The 22,473-nt window shown below is 42.4% G+C and overlaps 1 protein-coding gene and 1 long non-coding RNA gene across 6 annotated transcripts in view; one reads left to right on the top strand and one right to left on the bottom strand.

Moving 5' to 3' along the window:
- The first annotated feature begins 7,485 nt into the window (after positions 1-7,485).
- Positions 7,486-22,473, top strand: part of EPHA4 (EPH receptor A4) — a 159,898-nt gene continuing 144,910 nt past the window's right edge. For 3 of the 5 annotated variants that reach the window (XM_055573573.1, XM_055573575.1, XM_055573576.1), the window contains exons 1-3: positions 7,486-7,637; positions 10,803-10,870; positions 15,056-15,719. In XM_055573573.1, coding sequence (XP_055429548.1) covers positions 7,547-7,637; positions 10,803-10,870; positions 15,056-15,719 — 823 coding nt within the window. In that variant the 5' untranslated portion in view covers positions 7,486-7,546. Of the gene's footprint in view, positions 7,638-10,802; positions 10,871-12,237; positions 12,424-15,055; positions 15,720-21,146; positions 21,290-22,473 lie in introns of those variants that run through there. The other 2 variants (XM_055573577.1, XM_055573574.1) reach the window with 2 other exon arrangements.
- On the bottom strand, positions 12,615-15,303 carry LOC129646810 (uncharacterized). The gene is made up of 2 exons (XR_008712182.1): positions 15,107-15,303; positions 12,615-14,975 (listed from the first exon to the last, which is right to left on the bottom strand). It is a non-coding gene; the product is annotated as an uncharacterized LOC129646810 (long non-coding RNA).

Raw genomic sequence — 22,473 nt, 5'->3', positions numbered from 1 at the left:
TGAGAAGTGTTTGTTAGAGTTGAACACAAATTCAGATACAGCACCAGACAGAGTTTCAGAAAAGTCTTGACCCTTGAATGCAGAGTTCCAATTAATAGCAAGGAGAGATAAGAAAGCCTTCCTCAGAGATCAGTGCAAAAAAATAGAGGAAAACAATAGAATGGGAAAGACTAGAGATCTCTTCAAGAAAATTAGAGATACCAAGGGAACATTTCATGCAAAGATGGGCTCAATAAAGGACAGAAATGGTATGGACTTAATAGAAGCAAAAGATATTAGGAAGAGGTGGCAAGAATACACAACAGAACTATACAAAAAAGATCTTCATGATCCCAATAGTCATGATGGTATGATCACTCACCTAGAGCCAGACATCCTGGAATGTGAAGTCAAGTAGGCCTTAGGAAGCATCACTATGAACAAAGCTACTGGAGGTGATGGAATTCCAGTTGAGCTATTTCAAATCCTGAAAGGTGATGCTGTTAAAGTGTTGCATTCAATATGTTAGCAAACATGGAAAACTCAGCAGTGGCCACAGGACTAGAAAAGGTCAGTTTTCATTCCATTCCCAAAGAAAGGCAATGCCAAAGAATGCTCAAACTACCACACAATTGCACTCATCTCACACGCTAGTAAAGTAATGCTCAAAATTCTGCAAGCCAGGCTTCAGCAATACATGAACCGTGAACTTTCAGAAATTCAAGCTGGTTTTACAAAAGGCAGAGGAACCAGACATCAAATTGCCAACATCTGCTGGATCATCGAAAAAGCAAGAGAGTTCCAGAAAAACATCTATTTCTGCTTTATTGACTATGCCAAAGCCTTTGACTGTGTGGATCACAATAAAGTGTGGAAAATTATTCAAGAGATGGGAATACCAGACCACCTGACTGCCTCTTGAGAAACCTATATGCAGGTCAGGAAGCAACAGTTAGAACTAGGCATGGAAAAACAGACTGGTTCCAAACAGGAAAAGGAGTACGTCAAGGCTGTATACTGTCACCCTACTTATTTAACCTATATGCAGAGTACATCATGAGAAATGCTGGGCTGGATGAAACATAAGCTGGAATCAAGATTGCCAGAGAAATATCAATAACCTCAGAAATGCAGATGATACCACCCTTATGGCAAAAAGTGAAGAAGAACTAAAGATCCTCTTGATGAAAGTGAAAGAGGAGAGCGAAAAAGTTGTCTTAAAGCTCAACATTCAGAAAACTAAGATTGTGGCATCTGGTCCCATCACTTCATGGGAAATAGATGGGGAAACAGTGGCTGACTTTATTTTTCTGGGCTCCAAAATCACTGCAGATGGTGATTGCAGCCATGAAATTAAAAGATGCTTACTCCTTGGAAGGAAAGTTATGACCAACCTACACAGCATACTAAAAAGCAGAGACATTATTTTGTCAACAAAGGTCCATCTAGTCAAGGCTATGGTTTTTCCAGTGGTTATGTATGGATGTGAGAGTTGGACTATAAAGAAAGCTGAGCACAGAAGAATTGATGCTTTTGAACTGTGGTGTTGGATAAGACTCTTGAGAGTCCCTTGGACTGCAAGGACATCCAACCAGTCTATCCTAAAGGAAATCAGTCCTGGGGTGTTCATTGGAAGGACTAATGTTGAAGTTTAAACTCCAATACTTTGGCCATGTGATTCGAAGAGTTGACTCATTTGGAAAGACCCTGATGCTGGGAAAGATTGAGGGCAGGAGGAGAAGGGGATGACAGAGAATGAGATGGTTGGATGGCATCACCGACTCCATGGACATGAGTTTTTGGGTAAACTCTGGGAGTTGGTGATGGACAGGGGAGGCCTGGTGTGCTGCAGTTGATGGGGTCACAAAGAGTTGGACACAACTGAGCTGCTGAACTGAACTGAACTCGAAATTCCCATCCTTTCTCTCTCTCTTTTTTTTAACTTTTTATTTTGTATTGGCATATAGCCATTTATAATGTTGAGATAGTTTCAAGTGGACGGCAAAGGGACTCAGCTATACATATACCTGTATCCATTCTCTCCCAAACTTCCCTCCCATCCAGGTTGCCGCATAACATTGAGTGGAGCTCACTGTACTGTACCATAGAGCCTTGTTGGTTTCCCATTGTAAGTACAGCAGTGTATACATGTCAATCTCAAACTCCCTGACACTTCTCCCTATCATTCCTCCTGGCAACCATAAGTTCTTCTCCAAATCTGTGAGTCTGTTTCTGTTTTGTAAATAATTTCATTTGTATCATTTCTATTTAGATTCTGCAGTAAAGGGTGTTTTATGGTATTTCTCCTTCTCTGACTTACTTCAGTCAGTATGACAATCTCTAGGTCCATCCATGTTGCTACAAATGGCATTATTTCATTCTTTTAATGGCTGAGTAATATTCCCCATCCTATCTTTCTTGCCTTTTTCTGCCTCAGTGATTCTGAAGGTCTTTTCCTGTGTCTTGGTATCTCACCCGTCTGAACAGTCAAGACCTGAGCTCTGTGGCTCACTTTCCCCCTCGGGTGTCAAGGGCTAACAAGAAATAGTATCAAAGCCTTTACATTTAAAGACGAAATCTCCAACTAAGTTTCCTGGGAGTTTTAGGTCACTATATTTCAGGTGATAGTGAGGTTGGGAGCATTTTTTGTGATGAAAGTGGATATTTCATTAGAGCTTAGGTTATTTAATATGACCAACTTCTTGACTTGGTGGTAGCATTTTTGATTCCTTACACCTTGCTTCATTTAATTATTTTTGAAATATTACCTCTGAAGACAGCTACAATCCCTAGATTGAAATCCTATTGAATCATGTAGGGATACAAGAGTTAAGGGGCTTCCCTGGTAGCTCAGCTAGTAAAGAATCTAACTGTAATGCAGGAGACCCCACTTCGATTCCTGGGTTAGGAAGACCCTCTGGAGAAGGGATAGGCTACCCACTCCAGTATTCATGGGTTTCGCTGGTGGCTCAGACAGTAAAGAATCTGTCCCGCAACGCAGAAGACCTGGGTTTGATCCCTGAGTTGGGAAGGTCCCCTGGAGGAGGGGATGGCAACCCACTCCAGTATTCTGGAGAATCCCCAGGGACAGAGGAGCCTTGCAGGCTACTGTCCATGGGGTTTCAAAGAGTTGGACACAACTGAGTGACTAAGCACAGCAGTCAAGTGTGAGCTGTAATAAATCAACAGTAAAAGGAAAGGAAACTCTTAGAATTTATTTCCATACCTACTCCAGGAGTTGGTGAAATAAAGCCTCCTCCCCTCATGGAGAGCAAAAGGTAAATCACAGAGCTTGGTTTCCTTGTGGAAGAGAAGGTTCAAGCTGAACAAATGATTGCTCATTTAATAAATATTAATCCTTACTAATGAAATATTATTTGAAAGTAGTAGTAGCTACTAACCACTAGCTGAATACCATACAATCTGCTCTACAAAATTTTTTCAATATTCAGAAGCATCATGTAACTATCTCCAGTTCACAGATAAGAAAACCATATCTTAGAGGGTTAAAGTAACTTACCCAGAGACACACAGCTAATAAAAGAGCTGTTAGAATGCCAAAGTAAGGATTTCACTCTTGAAAATCCTGGTTCTGGCAATGACAGGAAGCCACTGGAGCACTGTTGGAGGCTCCATTTTATAGTAAATGGACTGAAGTCCAGGGAAGTCCAGCTACACTAGCTAGATACTCTGGCAGAGCATCTAGTAAAAGGCAGAGTGTATTTCTATTCTCATTCTGACCGTTTCTCTAGACTTCCACGCACTTTCTTTCTTGTTGCTTATTTGTCCAAAGGTCTTGTTACTTGGGTAAAACTGGCCCTCCACTTAGAGATAGAAATTCTAAGAAACCTGGAGTTATTTTAAAATGTCTTTACACATTAAAGATACTTTTGAAATTCAGCCTTCATTCAAATAAGCATTTAAAATGTACTTTGTAGCTCAAATTTTTATGGTAGGCAATGAAAAAAAGGAAAAATTTTATCAAAAATTCAAATTATTAAATTATTATTTTCATTAAGCTTATAAGACTATATATTTTGACATATTTCTTATTGGATTCAAAGTATTCTCAACTTCTCACAGCAGTTAGGAGGCTAGTTTTACTCAAGGCAAGCCAATTTATATTAAAAGCAGGTGATTTTAGGTGCTTTTGATGTAGTATTCTATTGTATGCTTGTGACTTCATTGAGTGATTGATTTGTTATAAGTACTCTCAAGTGTCTGAAAACTCCAAGGTGTTTTCTAATAAAGCAGGGGGTTTGCATAGAAGGTGGATGGACCAATACTATTTGGTCCATTGATGGACTAAGACCACTTTCATTTTGTTTTTCATTGTTGCCCTGTTTTTTTAAAGGAAGAATGGTGTCTATTAGAGTAGGACAGTTTTCCTCTAGGTTGTCACAATGGATAGAGTAATTTGGAAGATCTCCTGGAGAAGGGAATGGCTACCCACTTCAGTATTCTTGTCTGGAGAATTCCATGGACAGAGAAGCCTGGTGGGCTACTGTAGTCCATGGGGTCGCAAAGAGTAAGACACAACTGAGTGACTAACATTTCTTTTTCCTTTTTTTTTTTAAATTGTACTACAACTTTTTAATGGAAAACACTGAATAAACATAAGCATAGAAAGGATAGTGTAATGACTTCACGAGTCCCGTTATTCAGCACTTAAAAACACACCAAAATTTTCCAATATTGTTTTATCTATTTATTCCTTTATACTTTTTCTTTCTTTTCCATTTTTTTTATTGGATTGTTTCTAGAGAAAGCCAAGCTATCATATACTTTTATCCTAAATACTTCAGTATGCAACAGCTCATTTCTGATCTTCAGCCCAGAACTGTTTTAAAGAGAAAGTTATAGTTGAGTTTTTCCAAGTTAGCATTTCCTGTCTCTTGGGTTTCCAGATTATTGGGCTGCTTTGGGTCTTGAAAAGGGAAATGGGAAGAAAAAAGGGGACTGAAGTCACTGAATGTCCTCTAGCAAATGAAGCCTTGCTTTCAGGCAGCTGTAGCCAGAAAGATTTTAAAATTCAGTGTGCATATAGGGTAGGGGGGAAGGGTTGGTTCAAGTCTTAGAAATGTTACTGTTTTTAAGAAGGCAGGCAGTCAATTTCCCATTTCAACTACCCATACATGCAAAAATCAAATCTTGCAGAGAGGCAACTAGCAACTATTGTTTCAAAAACGTTTTAAAAAGAATTCAGATTGCTTCTTTTATCTTCTGCATCTGTGTATAGAATGACAGGGATCAATATTCATCTCCTTTTCCTAGAAACTCAGGGCATGAAAGAACCTAGAAATGCATTCCTTTAAAGGACTTCGTATAGTTGTTAAATAATTTATACATACACACACACACATATGTATATCCCAAGTGTGCATTTCTTTGCCCCCTTTTACTTGTGTAAAATCTACACAATGTAAAATCTACAATGACTGAAATGCACTTCCTCAGACTGTGACATTTCAGCAGGTCTTTCACGGAGAAATCAGAACGTCTGCAGCCGCACGAGCTGTATCCCTCCAAGCCACCAGGCTCACACAGCTACTGCCCAGCGCCTCGCCCAGCAGCGCTCAAGTAAAAGTTGCCCATCTTATTATCCCGGGTCTAAATTTGCACAAGTAGAGGAGACACGATGTGCTCCGGAAGCCGATGACCTGAAACCGTGGACAAGATCTCCTCTCTCCTGCACCTTCCCGCTTTATCTAGGATTTTTCAGGGATAGCAGCTATTCAGGTTACCCTTGGGATACTGACTATGAGTTTCTCCTTGAAACGCTTTCTGATTTCGTCTTCTGCCATCCAAAGTGCGACAGGATTCCCGGGTCCTCTCCACGGCCTCCCGCCACAGCTCCACAAGTGTGGCCTGGGGGCTCGGGACAGGGAAGGGTGGGTGAAAAGATAGCCAACCGACATACCTACTCTCGGCGGGCTACGTGGTGCTGTCTTTGTCCGCTTGCCCTTCCGGGGGCGGGGGTGGGATGGGGTGGGGGGTGCCGCGCATTTCCTTTCATGGCCGGCAGGTGGCGCGGTTGGTTCACGTTCAGCCGCCACCGGAGCCGGGAAAGGAGCTTCCACCTCCCGGCGGTCACGGACCCTCCCGCTGGGACCCAGGCTCGGGAGGAAAACCCGGCCTCACCCCACGGGGAGTCAGAGGAGGGGCAATTTGGGAGGAAGGAAGAGGGGAGACGAAGTCAGGAAACGGGGCGTCTTCCAACGTCCGGAGAGTTGCCTCGGGGGCCGGGCACCAGGCCGCCTGCTGCGTTGCGGTCTCTGGGCAGCGCTCGGTTTGCTGAGCCCGCGGCCGGGGCATCGGGGGACAAATCTGGGCCCAGTGCTGCCGGCTGCCCTAGAAGGGCCACAGGGACACTCGAGCACTCCAGCAGGGGCGGCTGCGCGGATTTCTGCGGGTCCTGTCGCCCACACCGTCTTCCTGGCGGCGGCGAGAGGTGTCCGGACCAGCGCAGGGGAAGCGACCCTGAGCGCAGAGCCGCAGCCGCCGCTCGGGGCAGCTCCTGAGCTCGGTGGGCGGCCCGTCTGCACTACCTTTGCTCCCCGCACTCCCTCATCAGCTCTTCCCTTCGACCCCCTGCACCCCAGACTTGCTAGGCCTGGCTCCAGGGACTCCACACCGGGAAGCACACAGTCGATTCCCGGCAGTAAAGGCCACCTCCGGGCGTCTTGCCCGTGGGGAGTCCTGTCCCGAGCCGGGGCGGGGGTAGGGGGGAGCCTCTACGGCTGAGTGCGGAGATGGTTCCCCAGGGGACTTCTCCGTTGCTACGAAGTCTTTCGTTCAGCCCCCGGAGACAGGGACAGAGCCTTGCTTCTGGCCGAGCGCTGCACTCGACGTTGGGGGCTGATTAGGTCCAGCTTTCCAGGCAACTAGGAGCCTGGGATAAAGAAATAACCCAATCCCAAAACTCCCCAAAGAGCATTTCTTATGGAGATGCGCCCCAAAGGCATGAAACGGGGCAAGGTAGCAGAGCGGCGGTGGTGGCGGCGCACAGGAGTGACTGTGCAGTCCTAGTCGGGGCGCACGGGACGCGAACACTTCAACCCTCAGAAAAGAGCAACAGTAAAGAGGCAGGTCAACTTGATACTTTTTTTTATGGCAATAAAAGAGCGTTTTCCTCCATCTCAAACCGCCCGGGGAGGAACACGGGGTGCCCAACCTTTCTTCGGACCTTCCCTACCCTAACCAATTCAGAGTCTCTCAAAGCTCTTTCGGCCGCTCAGGGGCTGGAACCCTGAGAGGCGACCAGGGGACCCCGCTGCTTCCCTCCAGCGGGGGAGGGACGCGGCAAAACTCTCCCTCTCAATCCCGGGGAGACTGAACGCCCCGCCGAGCCCAGAGGGGGCGGGGCTCCGGGACTGGCTCTGCTCATCAGGGGCGGGGCCATGCAGCGCCGTCTGCGCTACCATTGGCCGAGAACCCCGGACTGGCGGGCCTACGTCACGGGTCGGGCCCACCCCCTTGGCAATGTCTTCAGCCTGCTGCACTCCTAAGTTAAGCATTTATTCCACTGGGATAGAAGCGGCAGGAGCAGCGTTGGCATCGACGAACCATGGCTGGGATTTTTTATTTTGTCCTCTTTTCGTTTCTCTTTGGGATTTGCGACGCTGTCACCGGTTCCAGGGTGTATCCCGCGAATGAAGGTAAGAGCGGGGCGACCTTTCTGCGGTTTGGGACAGAGAAGCGACGATCGGCGGTTGACTGGTCCCCGGGAGTGCGAGACCGGAGGGTGCGGGGGGATCCCGGAGCGAGCAGTGCGCCCTGACTCCCGAGAAGGGAGCTGGAGCGAGGGGGAACCGCGAAGGGACCGCGGGAAGCGGCCGGGCAGCCTGCTGCGGGGCGGTGACCCGTGCGTGTGAAGGGGTTGCCCAAGTTTGTAGCGAAAGGACGAAGTTTATCGGCATCCACAGGCGAGGGCAGCCCGTGGATGCGCCCCGAGGGGACGCACAGGAGACAACGCCAAGATAAAAAAAAACAAATAAATAAAATTTGTGGACCTGTTCCTACTACCACTTCCCGACTCCCCTCAGGTCGAGAGGGAAAGGAAGCCTCGAGCTCCTTGAGGGTATCGTGGTGCTCTCGGGTTCTTGCGAAAGCCGTACGAGCTCTGGTTTCTGCGAAGTTTCCCAAGCCTTGCGCTTCCCGGGACCCGACTCCCGAGCCTCCGCCGCACAGCGGTCGTGGCGCCGCTCGGCGAGCGCCGGTGACCTGATTTCTAGCACCCGGCGTTAAACACGTTTCTCCCAGTGGGGCCCCGCGCCCTGAGGGTGCGATTGTCGGCCTAGGGGGCCCCAAGCTACTTATGTCACCCGCAGACCTGGGGAACCCGCTGGCAAGTTGAATGTACTCGAGTTTTAGCTTTTGGCCCCCAGAACTGTACCCCTGGTTAGTTTGGAGGGAACGTGCGGGACCGACTGCTTCCGTGCGGGTGCTCAGTTTTCTGCGCGTCGGTTTGGACGTGCTGGGAGGACTGTGTGTGTGTGCCTGTGTCGTGGAGGTGGGGGTTGATCATTTAGTTTCCAATGATCTCAGAGAAAGGAGAGTTGCGTGCGCGTGTGTGTTTGCGCGCGGGCGCATATGCGTGGATGTGGGTGCGCGGGTGCCCGCGTGGACGCGGACAATTGTGTGCCTGTGCTCGAGTGCCCCGATTGGGCGCGCGTGTGTTCTGGTGATGCTCGCCCTCGAGCCTGCGCGCATCCGTCTCGTCTACTCCTCCACCTCCCCACCCTCCCCCATCCTCCCATCCGTCCATCCGTCAGTCTGTCTATCTCTCCAGGATCCGTCCATCCATTCCCGTACGATCTATCATTTTCCCTATTCCGAAGGAGGGAGCCAAAAACCAACTTAGCTTCAGCTGGGCAGCCGGTACCCAGAGCTCGCCAGACGGAGGCTCCCAGAGATTCACACACCTGCCGGCAGACACGGCTCGGCTTGGGAGGAAAGGGGCGCTCTCTCACCCTCCTGGTCTCCTCCCTCCTTCAGAAGGGCCGTCTCGGTCGCTCCTGCCCCCTCGGTCCCCAGAGTCATTCCTTTGAGCCGAATCCTGGATCCCGCGTTCTCCTGACTACTTCGCACTCTTGTTAGGACGTCCCTCAAGACCTTTCTGCACCAAACGTAGAGATTTTCCCCCCCTTGCTTTTTCTTTTGGAAGGAAAACTTGGGAAACCTAGACAAAAAAGGCGCTGATGGAGCTGTAGGCTGCTGTCGAAAGGGGGGGTCACCCCCTCTCCGATCCCTCCTCCCCCTTAAAAATTAATTCATTTTGTTGCTTTTTATTCCCATCACGTTTTCTTTTCTCCCTTTTACCCTCCTTTTCTACTCCCTCCCTTTTTTTGTAAATTGGGTCTTATTGTTCCCTTTGTGTCCCTAATCCACCTTACATAAATCCAAATGGATGTAGCGGGCTTTTCTCTAGGGACCGAGAGGAGAGAAAGGAGGGGGGCGCAGCTCCGGGCTGGAGCAAACCAGGGAAAGCTCTACATTTTAAAATAATTAAGAGACCCTAGGAATTCAGACTTCTCAGGAAAATCAGGAGAAAGAGGCTCGATTTAACTACTTTGACGTCGGGGTGAAATGAATGGGGAGGTGGGCAGAATTCAGGAGCCGGGGGGCAAGACAGAGTTGGGGTACGCTGGAGCAAGAATGAAGGGTTCGCATTCCCACCCCTCCCCCAGACCAAAGAGTTATCTTCGCTGATCAAATTAATAACCCAGTGGTTTCTTTGAGATAGGCCTTTCGACCCCAGGCCTGCAGCTCTCGGTGGGAAAGAGAATGGGGAGAGTTCAGGAATTCATGGCGTCCTTTTCAATGCCCTCTGTGCCTAGGACTGTTTCAGCTTGGGCGGGGTGCGACGGCTGTGTAGTCGACCTCCCGGTGGTCCTAAGCTTGGATGCATGCTCATCATAGGTGTAGCACAAGCACAGTAAATCTTTTCGGCAGCTCTCCTCCATATCTCAAATTTAAACCAGTGATTTCCTCCTGGCCAAAGGAGTAGTCTCCGATTGTCCTCAAAGAGACCTGGGATGTTAAGGGGAGAGAGGAGGGAGGAGGGTTCAGGATGGGGAACACATGTATACCTGTGGTGGATTCATTTTGATATATGGCAAAACCAATACAATACTGTAAAGTTAAAAAAAAAAAAAAAAGACCTGGGAAAGCGAATACTTAAAGTGTATTTGCATCCTAAGTCCACACGTCTGCCATCGCTCCCTTCTGAAACTTTGATATTTGAAAAAACAGTGGATACCACATCCAGAGCCTATTTATTTGGTGGTGGAGGGGAAAAAAATGGTAAGAGAGAGAGCCTTTTCATGACCCTTTGAGTACTCTCTGATAGAATTCACTTGTGGCTCTGTCACCATGATGATGAGTTATGCGGTCATCTGAAACTTGCAAAAACAAATAACTCTAGCAGATACCAGACAGAGATGAATGCAGATTTTGCTCTGGAGTGTAACTGCCTTACATAGATATATTTATTTTTTGAATTGTACTTGAGATTCTCTATTCATCCTTTTTAGAAAATGAATCAACTGAGTCCTGGGATGGAATTTTAAATGCTAAGCAAGTTAAATAAATAAGAACCTGCAGATTTAAAGAGGGGAGAAGATCAAGTGAGTAATGATTATTTACATAAGTGAGACGGAGTTTAGGTTTTGATCAGAGCTGGATATGCACACCCTCGGCACATATGGAAACGCTCAGGCAAATGGTTTTTTGTAGTATTGGCTTTTTGCAATTGGAAATTAATCTATTTTTCTTTGGTTTTCTTTTCTTTTCTTTTCTTTTTTTTTTTTTTTTTTTTGCAGTTACCTTATTGGATTCCAGATCTGTTCAGGGAGAACTTGGGTGGATAGCCAGCCCTCTGGAAGGAGGGGTAAGTTTTTCGAATTGCTCTCTGATCCACAGGGTAAAAAGGAGTGATTAGCAACTTTCTGAGAATCCTAATGGCTTGATTCTTGTTGATTGTGGCCAGGGGGTCAGATTTCCACCATGGCCTATGAAGTGAATTACGCTTTGTTGGAGAAATCCTATACTCCCTTTGGATAGCTCTGTCATGGCAGAACTGGAATCCAAAAGGGCAGAAAGGGGTTTCAAAACTAGGAGACTGGTGGAGGCATCGCCTTAGATGCCCATTTAAAACTAAAACACGGACAAGAAATATGATCTGGGGACCAAATTAGAATTTATGCCTATTCCTGTGATAGCCGTGAAATCCTGACAGGGTTAATTTTAAAGCAATTGTTCTGTTCCAGATGAGGAAAATGAATAAATAAAGATACCAGAGAGAAAACATCTCCAATTGTACCAGAAGCAGGTTTAGTGCTGTGTGTGAGCAGTGGGGGGCTCTGTAACTTGCTATGAGGACCTTAAATCAGCTGCTGTTCACTTGCACACTGAGAGAAAGCCTTATGAACCTGCATAGGTGTTGCACCAGGGGCAACGTCTATACAGAAAGAAAAAAAAAACCCATGATTATGCATTGTTGGTACTAAATGTGACAGTTAAGGTATTTGGAATCTTGGATCTTTGGGGTTCTGGGAGACTGGATTCTTAAAGTATGAGAGGGTGCATCACTGTTCATTTCTTCTTGAATTTGCCATCATTGCCTATATCAGAAGATTCAGAGAATAGAATTAGGTCGATAGCCACATTCTCCTACCCTATCCCCTTGTCCCCAACACCTCAATAACAGGTCAGAATGAATCAGCTTTGGAAAGGAATCAGTACAACGTGTAACTCTGGCTTCTGCCAAATTGAAATAACTCTCAGATGTTTTAAGAATTAAGCATATCATCCTACCTTTACATGCTTGATAGTCTATGACTCAGTCATTTGATTAAAAGCAATAAAGATTAGGAGTCCTTATCAGACAAAAATTGTAATGCCGGCGCACAGTGTGGCGCTTCACACCTGGCCATTGAATAAACAATAAAGGGTTGAAAAAAAACAAAGATTCATAGAAACTTTTGGAAGTTAGGTGCCACAAATAAGGCAAGAAAGCAGACATGAAAAAGGAGAATTTTAGGCTGTTTTTTTCCAAAGCCAGTCTTGTCATCCATTTGAAATAAAATGGAGATTGCCCTGCCTTCCTGTTTTTCAGCCTGAACTTGACTGCAGTTGGTTTGGTTGGTCTCTGCTGAAAAATTCTAGTCTGCCCTCAAAACCATTTTTTTTTTTTTAATGGGAGGGAGAGTGATTGGCAGGTCTCTGGCAGTGTAGACAGGCTGTATTCACCGCTGATTGCAGGCAATTGCCCTCATCCTTTGAATGCGAAGAAAGGTACAGCTTTATCTTGTGAGAGTCAGACTCTTGTTAATCCTATACCCTGGAAAGGTCACTGATTCAAGGAGGCTTTCCCATGCTACACCAGGGGTATTGCTCTGTAGGTTGAAAGTGTTAGAACTGCTGGCAAAACTGAGAATGAAGGTATCAGTACTTGCATTAAAAAATATAATGAGCTTTATTTTTCTTACTGATTGTTCCCAAGTTTAAAGAGAGGACATATCTAGCATGATTTTGGACCTGACCTGTTACACTCAATGTACATGTGACCTATTTAAAAGCAAGGAGTAGCACATTTTTTGAGTATAGTTTATGGTCTGTCTTGTTTCTGGAAAGCTTTTATTGTAATTTAATATGCCACAGACATCTCCTTCCCCACACCCCAGCTCCTGAGAACTGTTGAAAGACCATCTGATCACTTTTTCTAGACACAAAACTTCTTTTGGTTGTCTTGATGTCCCTTAAAAAAAATACTGTGCCTAGCTGATTATACACAACCTAGAACTTTTTATGGGCAGAATGTGGACTTCTGGATATAGAATGTTCTCTTTCCCTTTCCTGAAATGCCATGTATGTGTAATGTTTTAAGTATTATTATGAAAGGTAAGAAATGAACTTGTCTGTAAGAAAATTAGTCCTTCTAAAATATATAGTAGCCTTTGAAAAATTATGTGACAAATTATAAAGTTTAATTAATTTCTAGCTTTTGTAATAAAGATGACATTTGCAGACTTAGAATGAAGGGATAAATTGGATATCTACCAAGTAGGAGATGGATTGGCTTTTAAAAGTTCTTTCTTTAGTGTAAAAGCATATTTGAGTTTTTTTTTTTTTTTGATTATTCTGAAATCTCTACTTATCCTTAGAACAGTTCACACCTTGGTTGGAAATTTGAAATTATAATTTTGACCAATAATGCCATACATTTGTTTGTTGTTATTGTTATCTTTAAAAAGAAACCTTATTTGACAATACCACCAGGTCAAAAATGAGTTATGGTTTCATTTTTCCATTAGAACAGCTAAGCAGAACATGAAAATAATGGAAAGTGATGACTCCTGATGGCAACATTGTAGCAAAAAACTAATTTCTTGGCAGTAGTCATTTAAAGGAGAATATTGAGTTTCTGACACTGATTGTAAAATGCAAAACTAAGGGGAGATTTGTCATTGTTCTGGTGAATTGATCAATGTGTTTAGACAATTAAGTTTGGCTGGAAAATCTGAATTAGATCTGAATTATCTGTATGAACTGTGGAGATGTCCCTACGTGCTTTCATTTACATTGATAAATGTGTTTTTCCATATTTCCTTTGTTCTGAGATGAGAAGCATGCTGAGTAGGTTTTTTTGAAGGTGGGGATCTATTTTTGGATTTACATGAATTTCCCCAAATAAGTAAATTACTGGTGATTTATTGCTTAGTGGATAAAAATAAATTTTAATCACCACAGGGCACTCATCTCTTTCAGTTCCAACTTTCATAATGGTGGCAGATGAAAGGGATGCAGAATTTTATGTATTATGGCCCTTCACATAGTAACATTTCTATCCATTAATAGTTTTCCAATGCACAGATGGGAAACCTGTTAAAAGATACATTATGATTCTATGTACTTCATTGGATTGAATGGAGCTTTAAGTGGAGCTATTATAGAATATGATTTTTTTAAACTATATTTTTTCTTCTAATTATATTCATGTGTTAGATATTTAAGCTGATTTATACCAGCTCTATATAAAGCCATTACTGTAGATGCTAATGAAGAATTGGAGGCTGCCTACTAGTCTGGTAGGAGCCCCCAAATTATCTTGCTGCTTTTAGGATTGTTTTAAAAGCACAGCGAAAATGAAACTAGAATGCTAGTCACAGTGAATTTTGCTGAACTCAGATTATCCCACTGTGAGAATCTTGATGTTACAAAGTAGATTGAAAGAAACCCCTACCATACTTTAATTTTCTTGGGCTTTCCATCATAAATACCACTTAGTATTTTTTTTCTCAATATCCACAGACTATTTAGAAGCAATGCATATGTACATTCATGTTTACTTAATGTGGCTTTCTTTTAAAAACAAGAACAGTATACAAACTTTTGGACTGAATACATGCTCTTGAAACGTGTCCTACTATTTTAAATGACGGTGTATTTGAGAAATCCAACCATAAAGTTTACTCTCTATCTTTCGAGGATTACCGAAACCAGAATAGTGAGGTTTTCTTTACCCCTTTAAAGAGTTATGACAATGCCAAAAAGAAAAGAAAAAACAAAATTGACTGCCATTTTTTTTAGGTATTAGAGACCAAAGTTCTGACAGGAGCACCACTAATTAACTGATAATTGTCTTCCTTTGGCAAACTCTGCTCTTCCTGCTCTTAATTTGCAGGTTTCTGCTCAGTTGTTGGAACAATACACATCCCTAGTTTTTCATTTATGAGTAAATTTGAACTGTTGCCACTTGAAATTGCAGCTGTTGTAATAGGTGAATTTGAGGTTGTTAGACCACCACCAGGAACTGCCTGAGAACTCAGAAGCAATCAATCTAGTAATACCTCTGGAATTTTAGGCAAAAGAGTGAAACAATGAAAATAACTCCCCAATACAGTACAATCTTGATGAGGAATTGGTGCTGGGTTCTTGATGAGGAATTGGTGCTGGGTAGTTTTCTTCTTATTGAAACAAAAATCATCACTGTCCTATGAGGGGAAAACAGAAGTGATAAATCACTGTATGATGAAATGTTTGCAATTGATGCATTTCCTTTGGCTCTTTGCAGTGGGAGGAAGTGAGTATTATGGATGAAAAAAATACACCAATCCGAACCTACCAAGTCTGCAACGTGATGGAGCCCAGCCAGAATAACTGGCTGCGAACTGATTGGATCACACGGGAAGGGGCTCAGAGGGTGTACATCGAGATCAAGTTCACCTTGAGGGACTGCAACAGTCTTCCAGGTGTCATGGGCACTTGCAAGGAGACGTTTAACCTGTACTACTATGAATCAGACAATGACAAAGAGCGTTTTATCCGAGAGAGCCAGTTTGCCAAAATTGACACCATCGCAGCCGACGAGAGCTTCACCCAAGTAGACATTGGCGACCGAATCATGAAGCTAAACACGGAGATCCGGGATGTGGGGCCGTTGAGCAAAAAGGGGTTCTATCTGGCGTTTCAGGATGTGGGGGCCTGCATCGCCTTGGTATCGGTCCGCGTGTTCTACAAGAAGTGTCCGCTCACCGTTCGCAATCTGGCCCAGTTTCCGGACACCGTCACAGGCGCTGATACTTCTTCCCTGGTGGAAGTTCGAGGCTCCTGTGTCAACAACTCTGAAGAGAAGGATGTGCCAAAAATGTACTGCGGGGCAGATGGTGAATGGCTGGTACCCATTGGCAACTGCCTATGCAATGCCGGGCATGAAGAGCGGAATGGAGAATGCCAAGGTAAGGAGAGCCATATTGTACTTTTCATTAGGGCTTAGTGCACGTAATTAAATCAGAGATGAGACTAAATGGAGTAAAGCCAGTAATTAGCAGCCCCTGTGGGATGTGGTGGGACAGAGGGGTCTAATGAGTAAGTGCTACAGCTCCAGGTGGCAAAGCTAAGACGATTCTAACACTGACAAAATAAATGATGCTGCTGTAATCAGCAGAAGGCCAAACACATTTGCTAACAGGCACTTAGATGTGAACCGGCTTGATGTGCCCTCTGAAATGTAAATGAACAAGCTGAAGAAAGGGCGCTGATTGATCCTTGCTTCAAGAGGACCCACACATTTTCGAACCCTGGTTCCCCTGTTAGTAAACATCTCTCCTCCTGTGGATATGTCCGTGAATGATTTCAATGTCAAATTAGGGTTTGTTGTTCCAATTTCCTCCTGCTGATTAAAATCGAACTGTGTGAGGAAAGTCCAGTTTTTCCTGCCTTGTGGAGTAGTGTAGACATGGGTCAGCAAAGTGGAGCGACAGGGTTTCACGCGCCTTCTGTTCCATTGAGCTCCCATTGATGGGATCTCCAAGTGAACTGAATCTTGATGAAAGACCTCTTAATTTCCCTGAGGAGGTGATAAAGAGCTAGTAAGAGTCTTCTTATTGGATCTGTGGTCAGAGGTAGTAGTAAATTGTGATCCATTTTGATTATTGAGTTTTTGAAGAAATCCAGGTTTGTTTGGTTTTTTTTGGTCATGTTAATGACTGTTTATCATATTACTAAGGTGACTTCTTTTCCTCTCATTTAACCCTGTCTGCAATTCCCTCTTCCCTTATTTCCCCTTTTGGAGAGAGTTTGCAGACTTCTTATATTAGCTTTGTTTTTGAGTAAAGGCTGGGAGTATTCCATATTTATATGGATTGCTCATATCACGTGTGAATTAAGGCTTGCAAAAATCAGTTATCTTAAGACTTGTATTTTTGCTTGGCATTTATCTTCAGTGGTTATCAATAGTCTGCTGCCGCCAGTCTTATTACGGTTACTACTAAAGCGTGTAACTCTGGGTCCCATCTCTGGAACAGATCAGATTAATCTTTTCTCGGGGTGATTGTTGAGCTGGAGACTACACTACCACATGGTTCATCTGATTTGGTGATTAAAGAGCCCGAAATAACTGACTGCCAAACAATTTGTCTGGCATTTCAACCATTTTAATGACAGGTGGGATTGACTATAGAGCAATCCACTTGACCAATTGGAAATCAGCAGTTATAACCTAAAGAAAGTTGCATTTAGGGTAGTTTGGTGTCATAGAGTTATAAGAGATCATAAGTGTTCTTCTTGATGTGATATAGTTATTTCTAGAAGTAGCTAACAATGAATGTCTTTTAAATGCATTGAAAATATAAAACAGGATAAAGACTGGCAACCTTTTCTGTTGACTTTGAGTCAAAAGGTAAAGTTGAACATTTAGACGTTTGAATTTCAAGGTGTTTTTTTTAACAAAGATTAATTTCTTACTTAGCAACTACTAGGTAAGCTGTACCAAATGGAAACCCTGAAGTATATTCCAGTGTTAATGTTAGAAAAATATGAGTGCGTTGTTGGCACCTAAATTATAATCATCATAGTGGGAAGAGTGAAATGAATAGGGTAATAATACTGCTTCGCATCTTAGAGTAAATTGTTCTTCCTTCTTGATTTTTGTAGGACAAGACTTGCACATCTTAACATATCAAGATTCTTACATATATGTTTCTTAAAAAACACATTGTCTTCCATTTTTGCTCAGATGTTCATGTTTCTGGCATCAGTACATCTCTCTGTATCTAATGTCATTGATTTCCAATTGTCACACAGCCCAGTAACTCATACATTGCTGCACTGTGAAACTCCTTGACATCTTTACAACCCAAATTAGAAGGAAAAGAGAAAAAGATGGAGGAGGGAGTGAATGTAAAGGCAATTGAACATGGTAGTGGATGGCTTTATGGAAATAATCTTAGGAATACAGTTCATCATCACGTGATTCATAGAAAGGTTGAGGCTGCACGGTTTAGGTTCAGTCCATTTCTGAGCAAACTATTCCTAACACAAGACTAGATATTTCATGGAAGTGGAAGTTTGATTAAGCTATTGTTGAGAATCTTCATTCTTTGCACTCTCTCGTGCTATCCACGTACTTCCTTTGCTACTTGTAGAAAGATTAAATCTTTCAAGAAGACACTTTTTGCACAAAACCTTGCACTGCTTGTTTTTAAACACTATCAGTTAAGAATCTCTGATGAATTTAGGGAGGAAGAAAAAACTTGAATCCTAAGAATTCTTAAATCCCAAACTTGAGTGAGTTTTTTTTTTTTTTTTTTAAGAGATAAGTCAAGTCTGTAAACATCTTAAGAGTAATAAGAAATGGTTGCTTCCATCTGTGCCACCATTTGGCTTCCTAGGTAGGGCTAGTGGTAAAGAACCTGCCTGGCAAGGCAGGATACATAAGAGACGTGGATTCAATGCCTGGGTTGGAAAGTTCCCCTGGAGAAGGAAATGGCAACATACTCCAGTGTTCTTGCCTGGAGAATCCCATAGACAGAGGAACCTAGAGGGCTGCAGTCCATGGGGTCGCAAAGAGTTGGACATGAGTGAAGTGACTTCGCACGCATGCACACAGGCATGTGCCATCATTACTGGGGTATCAGGATTAGCTAGGTAGAGCAGAAAAACATCCACATAAGGAAATGTGTCTCAGTTTGGTCACTTAGCTGCACGACCTTGAGCATGTTTCTTAAACACTCTGTGCCTTTGTTTGTTAATCTATAAAATGGGTTGATAATAATTGTACTTAGCTTAGAGACTTAGAGGACACAGTCATGTAAAATTGGTAAAAAAAAAATCACTGTTTAGATTATAAAGCATTAAACTGATGTTAATGCTAGCTTCTTTTATCACTTATCAAGGTCATAGCTATTGACTTTTAAGGGTGTTGAGTTGAAATGGTAAAAGGGAAGTCCATCTTCGAGCCACTCTTAGAAGTCAAGGACAAAGATAGGAAGCATTGCGTTTGCCCTAACAAAGAGTAAGGATCATTTGAAAATGATATTTGGAGAGTATCTTTTTTTTTTTTCCCCCTCTGCTATAGGAAAGAGAACTTTTCCTTTGAGTGAAAGAAAAGTGATTTGGGAGCGGAACAAGAAAGACCAGGGTGTAAAGGGAGCTTAAGAAAGGATATAAAAGAGAATGGGCAAGTCTTCAGAACTCTGGCAGCAGATCCCTCCCCAATTGTCTTTTCAATGGGTCTTCTGTGGCAGGACAAATAGAAGGACAGGTGAAAGGTCACCTACTTCCTCATCCATCTTCCTTGGGGTCTGGGAGGTCAGAGTGAAGATTGATTAAGATCTTAAATGTTTGACAAAAGATCCCTGGGCAAAAATGGCCAGGGCGGGTGGGGGCCTGGGGTATGCTGTTGTTTGAATCTAACCCTGATCATCTGCCAGAATCCTCCAGAGACCTCGAAGACAGAGGGACACTTCCTCTTGGAGTTCTTACCTCCAAGCAGTACATGCAAATGCAGACGGAGGGCGAGGAGCCCCCTCAAAAGTGTCAAGAGTGGCAGGGCGATGGCGGGCTTGCCCTCTGCAGCAGCTGCAAGTTCACCCTCCCCTAGAATAACATTTTCTGAAATGATTTGGCTCTGTCTCAGCAGGACAAAAAAAGAGTGGAAGCCACTCATTTGTCTCCTGCAGGACAATGTCTGGCTGGCATTAGCAGTAGTTTGAACTTGCCTAGTGATGGGGTGCAGAGGATAAAAAACTGCTCTAGTTAGTTGGAGAAAGGAGAAAAAATTCCACCTCAGACATGTCTCCCTCTCCCCTAGTACGAATCCTGCCCCTCTATGAGGGAATGTTCCAGATGTTTTACAGGATTATTTTTATTACTTCAAAAGTATTAAGCTGGAGGAAGAGACAAAAAGATTCTTTATTACCTTATTTTTTGCTTAATTAAAAAGCTGAAAAATGAAAGGGAAGTCACAGATTTACTCTTTGTGAAATAGTAATAAGCAGCATATTCAGAGAGCATGTATAAAAATAATACTAATAAAAAGAAAACAGTCTTATGGAGTCACTTAAGGACAAATAATCACAACTGTGACAAAATTAAACTGGGTAGGAATCAACCCTTGCTTAAATATATAATTTTGCTGTAAATTGTTTGGGGTCCTATATACTTAGGGACCTCTATTATGTATTATTACATATATGATGCCTTCATATCAGTAAAAGCTTCTTAAAAGCTCTTCTGAGAAAAAACAAGATGGAAATGCTTTGATGGCTATAAAATAGAAATATTTCATATTCATGCTCTGAAAAAAGAGAGAGGTCTGTGTTTAAAAAAATGACTACTTTGTTTTTCTAATATATTATAGAAGAACCTTAGGAGAAAGAAGTACCAGAAAGGATGCATTTAAAATATAGTTCAGAGAGATGCTGTTATATTCTTTCCACTTTTGAAATTTTTCTTCCACCTTTGAATCATGTCTTTAAGAATCAATTGCTTAAATCACATGGTTGCTTTTATCTCTGACTTTGAAGCATGGCTGTGATCACTGAAAGACGCAATTCTTTATATCCGAGAAGAGCAGGGTTTAATTATTGTCCTTTTTCTGTTATACTTTTTTATTTTCCCTTCTACATGTGACCAGGCTTCTTTTGTGAGTGAATCAGGCAATGGTCTATTTTGGATTCACTAAAGCATCATGTAGGAATTATCTCAGTTAGGGATTTTTGAATCTGGTATTTAAGATTTGATGACTTATTTTAATCTGACTGAGCTTCCTTGTACTTTTCAAAAATGAATTAAGACATAATTATTCTGTTAAGACTTGAGTCTTTAGGAGAAAGACCGATTAAATGGCTTTTCAGCTACTACTGTGCAAAGCAGAGGTGGTCATGATATATGTTTGACTTTCATTGAATTTTAATACTTAGGTTTTGGGGGGCTTTTTTTTTTTGCATTTAATTGATGAATTTAACATTGCAAAAGAATTGTATGCTTGAAACTCTTACTCCAGCTTACTTCTGATTTATCAGTCTTTATGATTTAGTAGATAACCCAAATATATCTGTACAGTGTATTTTAAAAAATAACTGAAATGGAGTCATCTTCTTGTCATCTTGTTTTTATGATATTTGACTATTTATCTTGGACATCATTCCATATTAGAGAATATAACTTTTCTCCATCCTTCATAATTGATAATTAATATTCTGTAGTGTGAATATATCATACTTTATTTAATTTTTTCTTTTTCGATGGATAGTTTGGAAATCTTAGTTTTTTTCTAGTAATATTTTTAAACCAACAGTTTAACTTGTCAATCATACATATACTTAAAAAAAAACTGAATGGTTAACCTTGCTTTGTTATTTTTCTGGCTTTTTCTTGGACAGATAATTTTAATAAACCTTCTTGACCATGAGCATATATACAGAAGGAGTTCAGTGCAGGACAGCCAGACAAGTAACACAGCTGACAATTAAGGAGCATGGTTGTGTCTCATTAAATGTTCATTGACTGAATGAATAAATAAATGCAGAAGGAATTGTGGCCTGTTTCATATTAAACATTTATTTGGTGGAGTAACATATCATGGAGTCAGCATGATATATCAGAATCTTTGCATGTGACATGTATTAATGAACTCCTTGTTTATAATTCCTACTTCAATTGGGTCTTAGCTATTTTCATTATATTTATGAACCATCTCTACACCTGGATGTTCAAAAATCTCTATAGTCTATGCGCTAACATAATTACTAGTACAAAATGGCTAAGATCTGCCTTTGGAGTTTGAGACCTGAATTTAGTTTGTAGGTGTGCTACTTAACTAGGTGGGTGATCATGGTCACTAACTTAACCTCCCTAACTTCAAGTCTATATTTGCAAATTGGTGACAATGGTATGTTATTATGTATGAGACACACATGTAAGGGTGAGGGCATGGCAACCCACTCCAGTATCCTTGCCTGGAGAATCCTATGTGTAGAGGAGCCTGGCAGGCTACAGTCCACGGGGTCACAAAAAGACAGACACGACTGAAGTGACTTGTCACACATACACATGTATATATACAGGTTCTAGCACTGTGCCTAGAATCATTAAGCGCCTAAGAAGTAGAAAATGTTACTGTTATTTTTTTTGTTGTTCAATAGAAATATGGTGACACTATAGGCTATTTGGTCATTGTTTGTCCAACAATGGAAACTGGTTTAGGTTTTGAAGCAGTTTTTTTGAGTGGAGAGCTGAGGGCAATCCAAGTGTAGGGGGCGGTATGAAATGACTGGTCTTGTCTCTATTGGTCAGGTCCTCTGTTCCTCAGCTAACTGCAGTGGCCCTCAAAATGTGCTCAGTTGGGTTCCCCCAAGACCCTTTCCTGTGGTCTACAGGTCAAAACTTTAATATGCTATTTGCCTTTTCCTTCCCCTTTTCTCATGAATGGAGTTTTCCAGAGGCTACCTGATATATGATATCTCATCAAATTAAATAGAGAAGCAAATATGAGAATCTAGCCATCCTCTATTAAGCCAGACATTAACAATGTCACTCTTGTCACTAATTTAGTTTTAGAAAATTTGGTTCTTTTTTCATCAAAATATGTTATTTGTGTTGACATGTAATGGGTTTAATTATCAGTACTTTTAAATAAATTCATCTGAGTTTCAGTTTCTAATGGTAGTAAGTATTGGTATCTTTAACTCCCGTACACAAAAGCACTTT

Source organism: Bubalus kerabau, chromosome 3 (genome assembly GCF_029407905.1).
Source record: "Bubalus kerabau isolate K-KA32 ecotype Philippines breed swamp buffalo chromosome 3, PCC_UOA_SB_1v2, whole genome shotgun sequence".
Taxonomy (NCBI): Eukaryota; Metazoa; Chordata; class Mammalia; order Artiodactyla; family Bovidae; genus Bubalus; species Bubalus kerabau.
The sequence above is the reverse complement of the archived record's forward strand: the minus strand, read 5'-3'. Positions and strand labels throughout refer to the sequence as shown.